Here is a 17451-nt window from a genome sequence, read left to right as displayed (position 1 = left end):
CCAAAAAGCCACTGGTTTACTGGTTTTAATGAAAATTCCCTAGTAAATCACTAGCTACACAAGCGCCTCTGGTACTCAAGTGCGTCACTAATGGAAACATGGCGAAACCGAACTTACACGAATCGCGCAAAAGGTATTTGCCCAAAATATTCTGTTTCCGATAGTACTTTTGCGGACAAATTACTTTGGTCATCATTTTTCCATCACTTCAAAAAAAAAACATGTAAATCAAACAATTAAAACAATTAACGTCAAGTCAACATTGATGTCAATTTCAAATTATTGACTTTTCTCTAATAAAAAATATGGCACTTTACACTGTTCAAAAATTCAGAGTCGTCTCCCATGCTTCTGAGGGATTGTCCATGGGCCAAATTGCAGAAAGATTATTGTCAACAAGGGGCGAAGAACGTTTTAACAATTTTAAATTTTGACGATAGTTGACATCCGTAAAAAATAAGATTTACCATTCTAATGTTTGCTTTAGAACATTATTAATTATTTTACTTAAGTGACAGTGACCAAAGCACTGATTAGCTAGTTCCAGTTAATCTATGACCAAAGTATACAATTTGTCCGCAACTGTAACCTACGTACAGTTGAGGAATTTAAATTTCGGGCAGTATTGTTCCATCACTTTAAAAAGTTCACTATAAACTACCCTTTATTGTCATCATGAATTCATGACTGACATTTGACAATTAAACTTTTTTTTGTTGTTAAAATTGTTAATTAAAAAATTTGTCTGTCTTAAGAAATTTATTAATTGAACTAAGTGTAATTAAATCATCGCTTTGATCTGCTGCCTACCCGTTTTTATGCCACAAATCACTATTTTTGAAAGTAAATAAGTCAAAATGTCATAAACATGACAAGAGTAAAAAATGAGGTTATTAATGTAAAGGTTGTTTTAGAGTTTACATTATGAAAATGACAATACTGCTCGAAATTTTARTTCCGCAACTGTACCTTCAGCTCTCTTCTTTGGGCTTGACCCAGCAGGTAGATCGATGGTGTACCTATGTATTGTTGATGACGTCATGTCAATTATTGACGTCATTTTTGAATAAAAGGGAAAGAAACAAAAATTTATTTTATTAATCATTTATTTATTTGTAAAAAATATCTTTCTTCCATTTATTACTATTAGTGTCAATTAAATAAAACTGCTGGCGAAAATTTCTAGATACCAACCAATCGCAAAATATGGCTCGGACCATGATTACAAGGAATCCCAGGAAAAATTTGTCGGTTTTAAAGTAAATAAAATAATTTTGTTATCCCAAAAGCCCTCGTGGGAGTGCGCCCCCGGCGCCTCCAAATAATACACCAAAGTCGTTCGCCCACTCGGGTAATTAATTAGTCGTGATCCAAAATCCAAAATCTCGTTTATTATTAAACAAATATACAGGATGCGCCAGAACTCGCGCCCCAGTGAAAAATTTCAAGTAAGATAAGATACCAGGAACATGGAAAAAATGTTTAAAAAATTCTATCTGTCAAAAAATATTAATAGCCTGTAGCAAAAAGACTTGGAAAATTATTTTTCTAACAGAAATAAATAGAGTCAAAGTGTAAACTTTAAACTCTCATAACTTCGAAATTTTTATAGATAAAATTTTTTTAACTTTTTTTTCCATGTTCCTGATATCTTACCCTATATGGAATTTTTCTCTGGGGCGCGAGTTCTGGAGCACCTGTATATGAGAAGTATCGATAGCTACGGCACAAGACATAATTTCATTGATTATAAAATGATTTTATACATAATCAAAATGTTATGAACACATCCATATGATTTTGTTCTGTAAACCTCTATTGTAACTAATATTTTTGTCTAAAATTTGTTTAATTATGACTAATTTTAATAATTTATTATACAAAGGTGTCAGGAAAGTGGTGCACCTCCTTGAAAGGGAGTAATCAGGTAGTCCCCCAGAGTACTAAAAAAATGTTCAAAAAACTCTATCTGTCAAAAAAAAATTACATTTATTTTTTGACATTTGACATTTTTTTATGTCTATTTAATGATACTGATTATCTATATGTTTTTTTTTATAATTATTTAGTAAAGGTACAGAAATTTTACCAATAGAAACCACAAATAACATTAAACAGAGTTACAATTTAGGATATAGCTTTCTTGTTTCCTCTTCTAAAAAGCTGTAGCAAAAAAACTTTAAAAAAATATTTTTCCAACAGAAATAAATAGAGTCAAAGTGCAAAATTTAAACTCTCATAACTTCGAAATTTTTATAGATATAATTTTTTAAACATTTTTCTTGGTGTCTAAGACATTGTCCGATGTGTCACGGAGGTGCGCGACTTTTCGGACTGCCTGTATATTGATTATGAATCTAAAAATCATTGTTTCTTTTCTGAATGATACGTCCCGAAAATTGGGATGCATGAAATAATTTTGATTATAATAATTTTTTTTTGTTTTGTACTTAAAAATTAAATTGTTCTGAATACGCCCACATAGAAGTTATTAAATAAAAATTAAAGTCTGTTTTTTAATCAAAATTGTTTTAAAGCTTAGTGTTACGGTCACAATTATTTTTGCAATTTATTTGAAATGAGCTTGCAATTGATGCAAGTTTTAAATTTTTTAACAAACAAATACAATTATTTGAAGTCAAAACTCACTTCACCTTTAGTTTCAACCTTTCAACAACTTTTTCAACCTTTCCCTCAAATGCGGAGCAACCATCTGATACCCTTATTAACTTCTTTCACTCTCATTCATTATTATATTGTATGTATTGTATACTCATCATTAAACTGCTAAAAATCAAATAAAAACTTCATTTCTAAAATTGTCCCAAAATTCCTTAGGCCCTTTTTTATATCCGTTTAATAACACATTTTAATAAAATAAATCACAACCGGGAACTCCTAACCCTTTTTATTCAAATTACTGCAAATGAGTTTGCTAGTGGTACCAACATTAAGGCTAAGACAGTTCCATTAAAAAAGACACTTTAATTTAAAAAAGTCGCCCCCTCTTTTCACATTTGACATTTCCCATAGACCACGTAAACGGAGGATGTGCATCTGGGACCCGAAAGGGCCACCACGTTCATGGCGAAGGCGATGTGAAATATGAGATCCCCGGCGCGCCCACGTCGGCCCCGCCCACACACCCACGCTTCATTCATGCGGCCCGGGCCAACTCCTGCATCCTGCAAACCGCCCACGTGCTATTTTCTCGCGTACTCCCTTTTCCTGCACCAGCGCACAGAGACGAATCGAGTTATCAACCGCAGCAGCAGCAGGACAACGACGCACACACCTCGCCTAATCAACTTACCTATAAAAACAAAAAACTGCTGCCATTTTTGACCCATGAAGAGTACCTGCCACGGGAAAACCCAGTTGCACACTTCCTCCGGATTTTGTAAATAAAATCCCGTCTYGAGGAATGTGGATCAAACTTAAAGTAATCGATACTTCTTTAGAGTAAAACCAGGTTAAATGCAACAATTGCAATGTTCGTTGGAGAGAAATGGCACAATGGTGGATGCGCCGGGAAAAAGTTTATACAGTGGGTGATTTTTAATGAAGGGATTTCGACTTTATGCTTGTTTTATTGCAACAGTCCTGCTTTGTTTTTGGATTAGATAAGATCGTTTTCTGTAATAATGTTACTTAATCTACTTTTAACGATCTCGTAAAATTAAAAATAAAACGGGAAAAAGGCACAAAACAGATATTTAATTACTTACCTACTTAAGTGGATTTTATACACTAAACAAATATTTGTTTTTAGAAAATTTATTCGACGTGACCTTTATCTGCTAACTCATTGCTAGGAAAAATTCTGTTTATCTCACAATTTAACTTTAACTTTTTCTATAAAGTCACCTAGACACGTGGAGATCACAGAGGAATGGAGTAAATAATAAAGTTCGCTTGTTTATTCCACGTTYAAAATTTTATTTTTTAATTTTGTTATTCAWTTGCTCTTTCTACCTTTCCGATATATTCAAAAGAGTTAGCAGAATTGAGTTGGTTTATTCGCAAGCTATTTACCCGAAAAACAAACCACCACTGTCCACACTCACAATCAAAAAAACTAAAATTCAATAAATATGTATAAAGATATAATAAAAAAACAATTTGGATTTGGATGATTAGTATTAGATTAGTAGTAGTATTAGTAGGATTATCACACAATCGAAAATTAAAATAATTAAATTTCAATTCTAAACTAAATATTTTTTAACATAATAAAGAAATACTCCTAAGTTGCAATAATATCAAGAGTATTTATTTTATTGAGCAATTCAATCTCTCAGTGCGTTCACTGAGAAAAACATATTTTCCTGTTGAGGTGAAAAAAATTGTTTAAAACAATTAAAATGTTTACATAAACCAAATGCTACTTAATTAAATATGATTCAAAGTGAATTATTAATTTTTTTGTTTTAAGTGTAAGTGGACAATGGTGGATGCGCCGGGATAGTTTGTTGAGGGTGTTTTTATAGAAGAAATCTTACTTTTTATTTTAGATTGAAAGATGCAAATAATTTTTGTACTGTTATATTTTTCCGACTTATAAATTTATATATAAAGTACATATTCGTTTTATAAATGTAAACCAAGAACATTATAAAATTGAATAAATCCCCTACTTTCGTTAATTTGTTTATTTGAATAATGGTTTCAATAATATATCGAAATAAATAATAGTTTTTTTGTTTATCTAATTAACATTAATTTTCCTATTTAAAACAATGCTGATGAACAATGTAGAAACGATGAGTGAATAATAAAAGTTTTTCGTTTCGTTTTTGCTCTTTTTTTGCTTGATGATGACCGTGAAGGAACGCATGAACAAACGAACGACAATTATAATAATACGTAAACCTCGAAAACCGAATGAAAAATTCGCGATGAAAAATGTGTTAGTGACGCCGTAATAAATAATTCACTCGCACGACGAAGTACCCGGAGCTGGTGGCTCGTCTGATGGAAGTGATGAGAATTATCACGTATTGCATAATAACACCGGAGGCCGAATGATAGGTTCGCCCCTCCGCTCGGAAGTAGGGCAGTGTGCCGTGACAGGAGTGCGTCCTCCCCTCGCAGGAGTCAACGGCCGCTCGACCCGGCCGCTCCCGGCCCGCCCCACGACTCAGATTTCGCAGTGCAGTTTCCCGTTTTCGGAACCGTGCACCACCAAGACGGAGTCCCGGTGGTGCACCAACGATCGATGGGGGCCTCCGGAGGTGGGTCGGCGGCGCCCCGCCCGTCCTGTCAGCTAATCACCCGGAATTTTGCAATTTTCTCGTGGTTTACAGGTTGATGGCAGTGGTAATTAGATTTTAGAACATGTTTGGCGGAGGATGGACTCGACGTCGTTTGTTCTTTCTTTGCCTGCCTGGGACGCGTCCATCGACCATCGATGCGATTCCGCTCCGAGGCACGCCTCAACAAGACAAGCGGCGTGCGAACGGACCGCGAAGCCGAAACGCACCCCCAGATCGAATTCCAAAGAAAATTTTTTTTCAATTTTTTTGCACAGTTTTTATTCACTTTATAATTAATTTATCTAATATAGACCTACGTTTGCTTTCCATTCTCATGAAAAAATCACCAAGTGTCCCAAATTGATTCGCCCGTTTCACCCCCCAACCCTATTCTTTTTTCTTCAATATTATATATACTTAATTACAATAATATATATAATATATATCGCGCTCGGCAATATCTTATCACAACATACCCGACCGATGGTGGTTAATGATTACAAAAACAAAAGGACAATTGAGCAATATACAATCAATCAATCATCGAGTAACCCAGTTATAAACATCTCAAATATCCTAAACAACTTCCTCTTATATACTTATATAATATATTTTATATAAATACTGAATCATCATCTCTCATCTAAGTGACCTGGGCTAATAATTTCTTAAAAATAATTAACTTTAAATTGGCTAAGTACTCGTACAATCCACATAATTATAAAAAGTACAAAGCGTTTATATATAATCCTAGGGGTCCCCCGTGCGGCTAAAGCCACGTCCACGGTGGATAGTTGAGTGTAATAATGTTATAATGAGAGTCATCATGAGAGAGTCCTGCGACGCGTTTCGCGTACTCGCGCGCACAACAAACAACCATCTAAGCGAATAGTTTTATTATTTATAAATGATTTACATGATTAACAAGGATACCTATACAAACACAATTTTTCATGTTCTTTTGCATCAGTATTCGTGTGTAATCATCGTCGGTGACTTAAAAACTCGTTTAAACGAACGAATCGAATCGCACCGATCGAGAATCGATTGTCAACCCTATACAACTAGTCAAGTCGTGTCGTTAATTTTGTTTTCCTATGTTTTTTTCTTAATGATTTTTTTGTGGTTTTTCTTTTTCTCATTTAATTTCCAATAGGTATCAATATTTTTTGTTTTTTGTTTTTTTAGTTTATTAGACTACGAGACGGTGTGGCAGTCGTCGCCCCGCACAACTCGCAACGCGTGTTTTAAGAAGGATCGATCACCATGGCAAGTCAGTACGGAGTACGGTTTACAAAGTTCACATCCGATATGTGATATTTTGCACCTGTGCTTATTACTAGAGTCTGCTTTTGTGCATTATGACATTGGCAGTCGTTAGCTGTCAGTTCACAGCCTGTCTTCTTCCTCTTCTTCTTCTTCTGCCTCTTCAATGACCCCCTCGTTCTCTTCCTTATAACCTGGATGTTCCGAAATGGCATAATAGTTGCCGTTGTAGATGACGCCCAATTCGCGCAGAACATCGCCGCGAATCGTCGCTTTGATGGTCCAGTTGTAGCAATCGTCGCTTTCGCTCTCTCGATCTAACCTTTCAACGTCCAAAATTTTCGAACTGAGCCTTTCGAGTATGATCCCGATATCCTTGATGCTCAGATGTCTTTTCTGATCGACGCTCAATTGATCGATCAACAGCAAAAATTTTTCAGAGGTGACGGCCTCGTCCTCCATCACGGTGTTCTCCGTTTCGCTTTCGGAGCTCTCGTGTTCGGACTGTCCGCCGCCGTGTCGGCCGCCACCTTCAATGTCTAAAAAACGCACGTGTCTAGATGATGGCGGTTGTGGTGAGGTCTGCTGTTGAGCATCTTGAATCGGAGACGTTGCTACGCTTTTGTGCACGGCTATCTTCCTACCCTCCTCGTGTAGGGCGCAACAATGAAAGTCGCATTCGATCGCGCCGTTGCTCTGGGGGCTGCCGGCGCGGGGCATGTGAGCGTGATGGGCGCACTCGGGCGTGTGGATGTGAATGGTAGCGCTTTCCAAGGAGCTGCCCTGTTTGGACAGCCGATGAACGGGTTTAACGTCGTCGTGGTTTATCACAGTGATCTGAGGGCTGGAGTAGCGAGGTTGGGGCTGGCCCGGAGGCACGTACACATCATTGATGAGGGTCTCCTTCTTGCCCCCCACGGATGTCTGGATGACAAGCGAGGGCCGCTTGCTCGGCGAGAACTTGCCGGGGGCGGGCGACGGCGTCTCCGAGGAGGTCCTCGTAGGGGCCGAACGCTGGTCCCAATGAAGCACGACGGTGACGCGGCCCTTGTTGTCCATGATCTTCCACGAGGGCGTTTCATCGTGCAACTCCAGAGCATGAATCGTTTCGCACACGATCTTCGGGATCGCTGAGATGGCTACTAACAGACACGGCCGGGGGTCACACGCGCTACCCGGAGGAACCTCTACCTACCTGCTCGGATCACGTCCACGCCGGCAGGCAGCCATCGCTCGCCCGGTCTCAGCAACAGAAGGATGGTGTTGGCAGGTAGCGTCCGAAAGTACTCGGCGTCTTCGACCTGGGTACCGTCGCTCTCCAACACCAATCGCACCGGCTCTCCGATGGAGACGCCGAGCTTGTCTCTTCCGCGCTGCACTAGCTCGTCGAGGCTCCCCACCACCAGCCCCTTGCGCACACTACGACGCCCGTCCCATAGCTTGAAGGGTCTCTTTCCGCGGGATTCCTGCAACACACCCATTTCTTATGAACGAACGCCAAAGACCGACAACCGCTCAGACTTGTGCACTCGACCGCATCCCGACCAGACCTGACCTACTCCACACCTACCACCCTATCTGGCACCTAGTTGCCGTTCTAGCCGCTCGTCGCGCGCTCCACTGCCCACCGAAAATTACCGACACAATCAGCCACACTCCCCCAACAAAAAAAAAACGCATTCAAAAATTATTCCTCCTCCTCCTCCTCATCATCATCACCATCATCTCAACCATCATCATATTATAACTATACCTCTCTTGCCATCACGGCATCTCTTATGGTGCGGCCGTCGTCCCGCCGCTGGTCCGCGCACTCCTCTATGGCACCGGCACTGTCACTAAACCACGGCACCGCATATTCTCAGCCCAATCCGTCTCTTTTTGTCCATTCTCGACCAAAATTCAATCGGACTATCTGTGACCCCTACAAGCAGCAACCCTGCAAACTGCCCCGACAAACGCGCCCCCTAGCGTCCGATCGATTACGTTGAAGGTGCGGCGCGGCGCCTAGCGTCGCGCATCGCCACGCGCATTCTTGCCCACTGATGGAGTGGTAGGCGGATAGCACCTGCGCCCACAAGAAACCTCTTCGTCTTTCACACTTTCACAAAACTTTTATCACACCGACACTTTGAGCTATCCGCTATAAATGTTCTTTTCTCCCACACACACACAACCAACACCAAAAAAATACTTTAAGAAAAAAATAAAATAACAAAAACCAAGAAAAATAACAAGAATTACAAGATCTGAGTTGTTTCTAATATTTATTTATTAAAATTTACTTACATACTTATTACATAGCATATCCATTATCTAATTCTAATAAATTGATAGAAAAAATAATAATGCAGCTTTTATTTAAGCTTTGTTAACTATTTATGTAACATAATTTTAAATTTACACTAAACTCTAAATTAGAAAAAATTACATGCCTACAAAAAAAATAAAACCAAAATCTTTATCGCAAAAACTTTGAGTAGGTATATTTTGAAAAAAAAAGTATTAAAAATAGGCGAAATTTGCGCAATCGCCACCTGTTCTTACCGACCGAGTTTGACAGTTACCATATGTTGCAAGTTGCAATGTTGACAGTTCCCAATAAAAACATCTAAAAGGTGTATCGGAAAATTCGGAATTGATCAACCGAGAAATGGATATAGACAAACCGAAGAAATATAAAATCTGCGTCAGTAAACATGTGAGTAACTCATGAGCAGCCTACCGAAACCAATTGGCTCCGGGGCAAGCCAAAAATTTTACCACAGTACCAAGGTACCTCCTGCTCACGCTTTTGAACTGTCTCTAAGACTCAAGTTCCAGGACCCCCCCTTGTTTTTTATTATGATGCGTTTGAACGTAAAAGTCGCATTGTTGTTTCTGACAACGATCGGTTTCTTCACCGTTTTGATCTTATGGTCGGTTTGCGGCAAAGAGCCGAAAAATTTGCAAGACTGGAGGAGGACTGGTAAATTCAGTTTGGACCGATTGGCTGAATTGCAGAGTGCTGAAGAAATAGATTGTGATATAAATGGCGAATATGTCATAGGTTGTAGGAAAGAAGGAGACGAAGTCTACCTACCATTCTCGTTTTTGCATAAGTATTTCGAAGTTTACGGAAAGTTAGCCACTTATGATGGTTTGGAAAGGTTTGAATGGTCGCATAGTTATAGTAAAGTTTATCACCCAAAAGGGAAATATGATTCTCGTGGGGTCTTCATGTATTTTGAAAATTATAACGTCGAAGTGCGAGACAGGGTGAAATGTGTAAGTGCGATCGAGGGAGTTCCTATTTCGACTCAATGGGAAAGTCAGGGTTATTATTACCCAACGCAAATCGCCCAATTTGGGCTATCTCACTACAGTAAGAATCTCACAGAGCCGGAACCAAGGCGGAAAATAATTGAAGATGGCGAGAGGGAACTGGCGAAATGGGTAGTTCCCCATCCCGGTACTGTCGAACGGGTCAATGACAAAACCGCTGGCAGCAAAGTGTTAAGATTCAAAACCGGCGAACTTTATTTAGACGCCATCAAGCTGAAAATGGAGCACGTACTTGATTTTATAATGAGTCTTAATATCGTTTTAAGCGGCAATAGTAGTTTTAGTGTCGTTTTACAAAATCGGGAATCTCGCGAGATTTACAATCTTCACTATATCACCTCCGATATACTCATCACGGTGCAGGTGAGTCGCAAAAACAATTTTATTGCGTTTGACACTTTTGCTTCAGGACAATAACGTGTACCACGGACTCGGTTTAAACCAAGAATGGAAAAAATTAACCCGCGATCTCATCGTCGACTTACAAAAGGGTTTAAACTACCTCGATAAAGACAAATCTAAGCGCAAGATACCAAAGTCAAAGCTGAAGATAATTACAATTTTATTACGGGGTTATGGCGCCATCGACAATCTCACTTTATCATCTTCCGAACATATCCAACAATTTTATGACGCCGCCGAATGGTTTGTGAGACACCAAGACACCGAAACTGGAGGATGGCCTATTCCGGTCAAGAGAAAACTAGCTTCAGGTTTCCACGACTTGCAATCAGGTATAAATCGAAACATATTTTGTGTGTTTATTTTGTAAATGTTGTTAATCTTTTTCTAGGTTGGTACTCTGCAATGGGTCAGGGCCACGCAATTTCTGTCTTGTCCCGGGCCTACCACCACTCTGGTGGAGACACTCGCTACTTACAGGCAGCTCTCGCAGGTCTCAAACCTTTTCAAGTACCAAGTACCAAAGGAGGCGTCCTGGCGACGTTCCTCAACAAGTACCATTGGTATGAGGAGTATCCCACGAAACCGGCATCTTTTGTCTTGAACGGTTTTATTTACTCTCTTCTCGGATTATACGACTTGATGACCATAGCCCCACCGGGGCAAGCAGACGAGGCCGAGTTTCTTTTCCGAGAAGGGATGATTTCCCTAAAAGGAATGTTGCTGTTTTATGATATGGGTAGTGTTACTTCGTACGATTTGAGACATGTGACGCTAGGTGTAGCCCCGAATTTGGCTAGGTGGGATTATCATGCCACACATATCAATCAGTTGTTACTTTTAAGTACTATCGAGAATGAGCCATTGTTTGCTCAAACCGCCGAAAGATGGATTGGATATATGGCGGGAAAAAGAGCAGCCCATAATTGAATTGTTTATTTCAATGGTTGTGCGAAACTTGCAGCGTTTGTCGGGTATTTTTATTCAGTATTTTTTTGACTCTTCTTTTAATTTTTGTGCCATATTCAAAGTATTTACATCGGAATATTCCGTTCTTTGTTGTTTCTGAACTACCATGAAATGGTAGTTGTTGCGATTTGTTTGTTGTTTGAATGGACCAAATTAGCTTCTTCAGAGTTTACGTTCGTTGTTTAGTATTAAGTTTTTCGGTACCTTGTTAGGCTTGAAGTTTAAGATTTTATACGTTTTTTACCTATACTTCCGACTAGTGTTCTAAATCTATGCGAATTCAACAAATTAATAAAATTCAATTAAAATGTTGTCTATAACAATATCGGCTGACAATCTTAGAAAGTAAAAAATTCTCTCGCATAGATTTTAAACTACTCATTTTTCGACGTAGATCAATATTTCTTCAAAGACTAAATAGCGGAATAGGAGAGTCAATTATAGAAAGTAGTGTAAAAAAGTTGTACATTAAAAATGGAACTTATGTCAAAAATTGTGTACATAATATCATCTTGTATAATGTTGCTGCAATCATAACGTTTATTGTTAGGGGAAGAAACGTAGGAGATTTATAAGTCTTTTACAGTGTATAACGCAAAACTTAATCTATTGGAAAAGAGCTTACTAGTTTACCTATACCAGCAATGTAGTAGGTCTGTCCAAGACGTAGTCCTGGACAGTCAAGAACTTCCAAAATGTCCTGCCTAAACCACGATCAACTATATAATGTGTTCATAAACAGCACTAATTGTTAATTTCCGCGGCCGCAATTTACGTATACCTACTCTTCAAATGTACTTTCAATTTGCCGTCCTTCGAAGGCTTATTTCTGGGTTTTTTTCACTAAAAGCCTAATAATTCTAATACGTTAAGTATGCGATGTGATATTATTTACGAACTAACTGTACTTAATTTTGTATTGTTAGGTTTGTTTAAATCGGGGCACTGCCAAATGTTTATAATCTCGCAGAGAGGTGTCACCAATCTGCACTCTATCAATGTTTGAACTGTTGGATCCAAAATTAAGTGACTGGGACAATAACACTTAGGGAAATATATTAACCTAAAAAGCAAATTGGCATTTTATTTCGAAATCCCTTGACAGTTTTTTGTGTTTTGTCAAAATTTGTGACGTTTAGATGTGAATTGTGATCGTCTTCAAAATCTCCCCCACAAATATGCCCCACAGAAATGAGTGCCGACTATAGAGACAACAAAATCAACGAAAATGCCTTGACTAAATGCAACAAGTGTGAATGTCTCATTTTGTCCGATTCTTCAGATCTGGAAAACGACAAATGTGTCAAACAGCGACGGCCCCAGTCGGCCGCAGGTGACACAGACGATGGGGAAAAACTCGTTTTTAAATCAAAATGCCCCAGTGCAGTCAAAATTTACGTAAAACACCAAAATGACGACGACTCGTCGTCCCAAGAAAAAGGGACTTCGACGGACGATAATTGCATATGCGATGACAAAGAGGGTAGAATGAAACATATCTGTTTTCGATTTTACAAGAAAAAGAAAGAAAAAAACAATCTTGATCAGGAAAAAAGAGGCTCCCAAGAAACATTCAAAGATGAAAACAATCAAACCTCGAAACCCGCTGTAAATGATGGGAAAACGCAAAGTTCATCTATGGATATTGACGATATTATTGCGAAAACGGTTTGCAATTGTACACGATGTGATAAGAAAAATGGGGGCGGGGGAGGAGGTTGCAACACAAATACTATTATTATCCCTCGCGATAAACCGAATGGTGATGGTGTTGCCAGTTTGGAAAACTTTCTCAAATCAGAAGCGAAATTAAATAGTCGCACTATGGAGGACATTTTGAATGAAATACAAAAGCAACGACGAGAAATACTGGAACTGAAAGATATGTTGGATATAGTGGTTCGAGGGTTACGTGACCATTTATTCATGACCACATTTGCGAAAACTAAAGCCGAATTGTTCGAAGATTTGTACCGAAAAAAAAGGTACTTTAATAGTAACAAAAAGACGACTAAAACATTATTTTTTTCCGTAGCTTGGAACGTAAAACTAACTYGCTTTCGATGACTGACCAACTGGAAGAAATGAAAAAAGTTGAGAACCTAGAGAGCCAGAAAGAACCAGAAAAAAAGAAAAAACGTTTTTCATTTCCATGGTGTATATAATTGTTTTGTATTAATAAAATTGTAACAATTAATCAATCTTCTTCTCCCTAGTTTGCTGCTCCTTTCTTAAAAATTTACAATCATCAATGACAAAACTATAAAACAGACAAGTGAGTGGAGCTGTTGCAAAATGCCACAATGAGTGACAATCAAAAACCCAAAAAATCGGAGGTCTATCCATTATTTCGAGTAACATCACTAAACCACCTAAAGCTACGAATATTGCACACTTCCAAACGTAAGGTTGCCGAACTCGATTATACGTGCTCCACCCAAACCAACAAATGGCAGTAAAGGTTCCTAAAAATTATATAATTGAGTTCTACCCCTGAAAATTCAACAACCAACCTATGAAAATGTTAAGTTGCATGTTGTAGCCATAATCGAATCGGCCCATGCCTAAATACGCCACATGATTGGCTAGAAACGCAACAAAAAATGTGGTGATAGTGACTAGAACGAACCTTGGAGCCTGTCGAAAAATCCTACAACACTGAATTAAATTTAAGAACCAAAAAAATTAACTAAAAAACCTCATAATCATGCAATAGCACGACATAAGTACCACCGAAAAGGCGCACGCATAATCCATAAGCTCAGTAATGGGAAAATCTCGAGTATGGAAAATGGTTGACCACAACCAGGCATTTAAACTGACCTAAAATAGCTTTTTGGTAACGTTTAAATCATTGTTTTCTAACTCACTAGACAAAATGCATGCCAAAGCCAATACAAAGGACTATCGTCTGGTACTTCCTTTCTGAATTTTTTTATCATCTTACTGTGGGCATAGAAATTTAGCAGGGAGAAAAACACTGAAGCTGGTTCTTGTATCCCAAAAAGTCGAATAAAAGGCCACTGAAACCACTGATACAGAACTGTCTTTGAAAATTAACAAAATATTACTTTTCCGTAAAACTGTGGTGTCCTCCAATTACGCTCATGGAACGCTTCAACAGTTTTCCACATACATTCATACCTACATTCATCCTCACATGACCATTGTAACAAATTTAAATAAATTGGTTGTTGATAATTTCGAAAATGCAACCCATCTAAAAAAAATTGTTTACAAAAACCAACATAACCTAGCTCGATTTACCATCCGTGCAATTCAATAACCCACACTTTTCTAAACACCTCTGATAATAAGGGGAATGGTCACCCAATGACCCTTCTGCTATGTGTAGAAATGTATAAGTTATGACTAAAATTGACACCGACATGATGCATCTTCGACAAGTTGCATCAAAAAAGTAGGTGGGTTTTTTAAATTTTGCACGTGGGCCAATGACATGCCATGCGAATTTGAACAAACCACGCCCAAGTGCGAATAGTAATCAATCAAATTAGGCGATATGGGAGGAACAATATCGAAATGTGATTTAATCCTGAGTAGGATACTTGTTAGGCAAAACGTTTAGGGCTTTGTTGGAGGCTCCGAGTTTGGGTTTTACAGGTAGCGAAATTGTATTGGGTGTGCTTTAAACCCCCCATTCGTAGATGGTGCTCTCTAGCCTCCGAAGAGGCTTAAATCAGTCCAGTCGTAGAGTCGCCATCTTCGCGTATACACAATCGTGTTCGGTACTTATTCAGACGTGTTTCGAGCGAGATGGAAACAGTGTAAATTTAGAATGTATATTAGTATGTGTCGTTATTTAAAGTGCTGCCGTGCGAAAAGTGTTTGATGTGAGATTTGTGCGGAACTTGCGTGAAATGGATACATATTGGAAGTGCGGCCACGAATAACCCAAGACAATTTTTTTTTCGGACGTTGTCTTTCGGGTAAGTTTCGTTATCATTTTATTATTATATTGACCTGGAAAAGATGTCCTTTCGGTTTACGTCACCTGATAGTTCTTTATCTTTATTGTGGATGAGCGGACGCTGCATTTGCAACATCCTAACCTCGAGAACCGTTAACATCCTCCTAACAGGTTGTTTTGTTTTCATCGAGATCTAGTTGAAAAAATATCTACTCAGTTTTGATAAAACATCGATAATTCACTAACTACAGACAGCCGACTAATGGCACTTAAATTTTTTTTTTTGGATGTGGGCCAGTGTAGGTAGTTTCTCACATTTTCGGTTTTAGACTGTTAAAAACAAATATTTGTGGCCAAAGGGTGTTGTCATTGGTTATCAATACTGAGCGCTGATAAAATTCCACAACGACGTGTGTTAAAGTTATCAATTTGAAAATCACATAGCACAAAAAAAAAATATGGAGAGCAGAGTGCCAGGCCCAAACTCGGCTTTTGGCGCGATTTTTATTATTATGTCAGGTGTTAAATGTCGTCTTGTTTGTACAAGTGAGTGTTTGTTTACGTTAAATTGTTCATGTTAATATTCACCTCGACACTTAATTATTTACATTCTTTCCATTTTTATAACAATAAACAAAACGTCAATAAAAATAGATACAGGAAAAGGGAGGTATACAAAGTGTAAAACTCTGGTATGTGTCCCGTCTTACGAAACTGGTTCGGTGGGGTTTGCCCTCAACAAACTTCTTAATTAAATGGTTCGGTTGGTCTTGTCGAAAGTGAAAATTAATGAACCCGAGGTAAAAAAACAAAGATATTTGTTACAGATAGAAAAGAACGCGTGTCATGCAATAATGATGTATCGTCTTGTTTTAAAAAATCTACAATCATAAATTACCTTATCAGTCGCATTAAATTTCATTGTTTATGCTACTTTAGACTAGTATTATAATTTGTTACAAAATTAGTCATATAGAAAGTTAATAATATGGTTTGTTTTTAATTTGGACTAGATATGGAGACCGAGTTATAGCTCCTATCGCAAAAATATAAAAATAGAACGCATAAAAGGAAAATGTTGGGTGTTTACAGGTTTTAGAGGAACTTTCATGATGCCGTATTGTTTGTAACAAAGAAAGAAAAATTAACGCATTTCCCAGGACTATTAGTTATAAAAAAGCGAATGAAATAAGACAAATGACGTGAGAATTAGTAATAATATGTGGCAATTCACGTGAAAAAAAGACAAAGTCAAGAGACTTCAGTCATGTTCTTCAAGATTTAAATGGTCTTTAATAATAAAGCACCATGCAGACCATGCAGGGAAATACAGATCATTGCGTGAGATTCGTAGATCTTTCCTTGTTCAATGAGACCCTTTAGACACGAACCTAGATCTYGTAGATAGTTAAAAGTTGAATTGTAATAAAATAGTGCTTGAAAATTCTTGTTGCGACACGTTGTCGTGCTATTCAGAACACTCATCCGGCTGTATCCACCCTCGTCATTTGTCAGCATCAAAGCTACAATGCTCCCCATGTCCAGCCTCTTTCGTATGCTAATGTCCATGTAAATCCCTCATCAGTAGGCATCAGTTTGTTTTGCTGATGATCTCGTAATCAAACTTTGAACACAATGGTGTGAATCTCTTGAGTGTTGATTTGAGGAGCCCCGTGGGTGGCTTATATATACAATCCAATCATTAGCCAGGTATGTCGTATTTTCCGTCGAATCTACCTACATCGCATTCATCAACACCACGAAAGAAAAACGATCTAACCTGAATATTATATGATGAGTGGATGAGTCAGTCGCACGAAGATAAGATTTGAATGCCGTTATGTGGGACGTTTCGAGTTACAGTTTGAGAAAAAATTGATCGTATTAGGGTGAAGGAGGCCAAAACTTAAAAAGCGATCGTTACGCAACAATAGCTCTTTATGAAGCGAGTTTTTTCGTGGTGCTAATTAAAATTGACGTCACGAAGCGGTGACCTCCGGCTACAATTTCATATTAAATAATATCATTATGGTTAGATTGCAATTTTCTTCCTACYGCGTCTGAATAACCCGATTCTGCAGAAAATTACTTATGTAATTGTTGCACGCTTTCGGGATTGCCGCCATTTTCTGTTGTTATTGCAAAAATGAAGAACGTCAAGGTTGCGACGTATCAACAATGACAACAAATAAACGCAACGGTGGAATATTTCACGCACGCACCGTGTATATAACGTGAGTCATGCTGTTTGTCATTAGTTGATGTGTTTTTAAAATAGACGTTTGTTGTCTTTGTGTATGACAA

The 17451-nt window shown here is 38.3% G+C and overlaps 5 protein-coding genes across 15 annotated transcripts in view; 3 read left to right on the top strand and 2 right to left on the bottom strand.

Moving 5' to 3' along the window:
* Nucleotides 1-4638: 4638 nt before the first annotated feature.
* LOC123010226 lies at nucleotides 4639-8487 on the bottom strand. 2 transcript variants are annotated; one of them, XM_044406938.1, is made up of 3 exons: nucleotides 8275-8487; nucleotides 7717-7987; nucleotides 4639-7663 (listed from the first exon to the last, which is right to left on the bottom strand). In XM_044406938.1, exons 1-3 carry the CDS (start codon nucleotides 8284-8286, stop codon nucleotides 6645-6647), a joined length of 1302 nt encoding a protein of 433 aa, XP_044262873.1. In that variant the 5' UTR covers nucleotides 8287-8487; the 3' UTR covers nucleotides 4639-6644. The 2 variants fall into 2 exon arrangements, with proteins under 2 accessions (XP_044262873.1, XP_044262882.1); XM_044406947.1 differs by having other exon boundaries at nucleotides 4639-7660.
* A 605-nt stretch (nucleotides 8488-9092) lies between these two features.
* Nucleotides 9093-12291, top strand: LOC123015365 (D-glucuronyl C5-epimerase B). The gene is made up of 4 exons (XM_044415085.1): nucleotides 9093-9296; nucleotides 9345-10208; nucleotides 10255-10579; nucleotides 10639-12291. Exons 1-4 carry the CDS (start codon nucleotides 9234-9236, stop codon nucleotides 11175-11177), a joined length of 1791 nt encoding a protein of 596 aa, XP_044271020.1. The 5' UTR covers nucleotides 9093-9233; the 3' UTR covers nucleotides 11178-12291.
* A 102-nt stretch (nucleotides 12292-12393) lies between these two features.
* LOC123015397 lies at nucleotides 12394-14366 on the top strand. 2 transcript variants are annotated; one of them, XM_044415088.1, is made up of 3 exons: nucleotides 12394-13201; nucleotides 13252-13371; nucleotides 13433-14366. In XM_044415088.1, the coding sequence occupies exons 1-3, from the start codon at nucleotides 12408-12410 to the stop codon at nucleotides 13449-13451; spliced, it is 933 nt and encodes a 310-aa protein (XP_044271023.1). In that variant the 5' UTR covers nucleotides 12394-12407; the 3' UTR covers nucleotides 13452-14366. The 2 variants fall into 2 exon arrangements, with proteins under 2 accessions (XP_044271023.1, XP_044271024.1); XM_044415089.1 differs by lacking the exon at nucleotides 13433-14366 and having other exon boundaries at nucleotides 13252-13407.
* LOC123015381 (post-GPI attachment to proteins factor 3) lies at nucleotides 13357-14666 on the bottom strand. The gene is made up of 6 exons (XM_044415086.1): nucleotides 14484-14666; nucleotides 14288-14436; nucleotides 14087-14239; nucleotides 13915-14039; nucleotides 13730-13866; nucleotides 13357-13681 (listed from the first exon to the last, which is right to left on the bottom strand). The coding sequence occupies exons 1-6, from the start codon at nucleotides 14605-14607 to the stop codon at nucleotides 13410-13412; spliced, it is 960 nt and encodes a 319-aa protein (XP_044271021.1). The 5' UTR covers nucleotides 14608-14666; the 3' UTR covers nucleotides 13357-13409.
* Nucleotides 14667-14938: 272 nt separating this feature from the next.
* Nucleotides 14939-17451, top strand: part of LOC123008657 (rho GTPase-activating protein 21) — a 32385-nt gene continuing 29872 nt past the window's right edge. For 4 of the 9 annotated variants that reach the window (XM_044404616.1, XM_044404657.1, XM_044404625.1 and 1 more), the window contains exon 1: nucleotides 14946-15166. The gene's annotated coding sequence lies outside the window, so the exon portion shown is untranslated. Of the gene's footprint in view, nucleotides 15167-17451 lie in introns of all 9 variants that reach the window. The other 5 variants (XM_044404640.1, XM_044404650.1, XM_044404633.1 and 2 more) reach the window with 3 other exon arrangements.

The sequence above is a fragment of the Tribolium madens genome, unplaced genomic scaffold (genome assembly GCF_015345945.1).
Source record: "Tribolium madens isolate multiple individuals breed KSU strain unplaced genomic scaffold, Tmad_KSU_1.1 Scaffold_19;HRSCAF=116;Tcas5.2_LG9, whole genome shotgun sequence".
Classification (NCBI taxonomy): domain Eukaryota; kingdom Metazoa; phylum Arthropoda; class Insecta; order Coleoptera; family Tenebrionidae; genus Tribolium; species Tribolium madens.
Note: the sequence above shows the minus strand (reverse complement) of the source record. Positions and strands in the feature narration are given on the sequence as shown.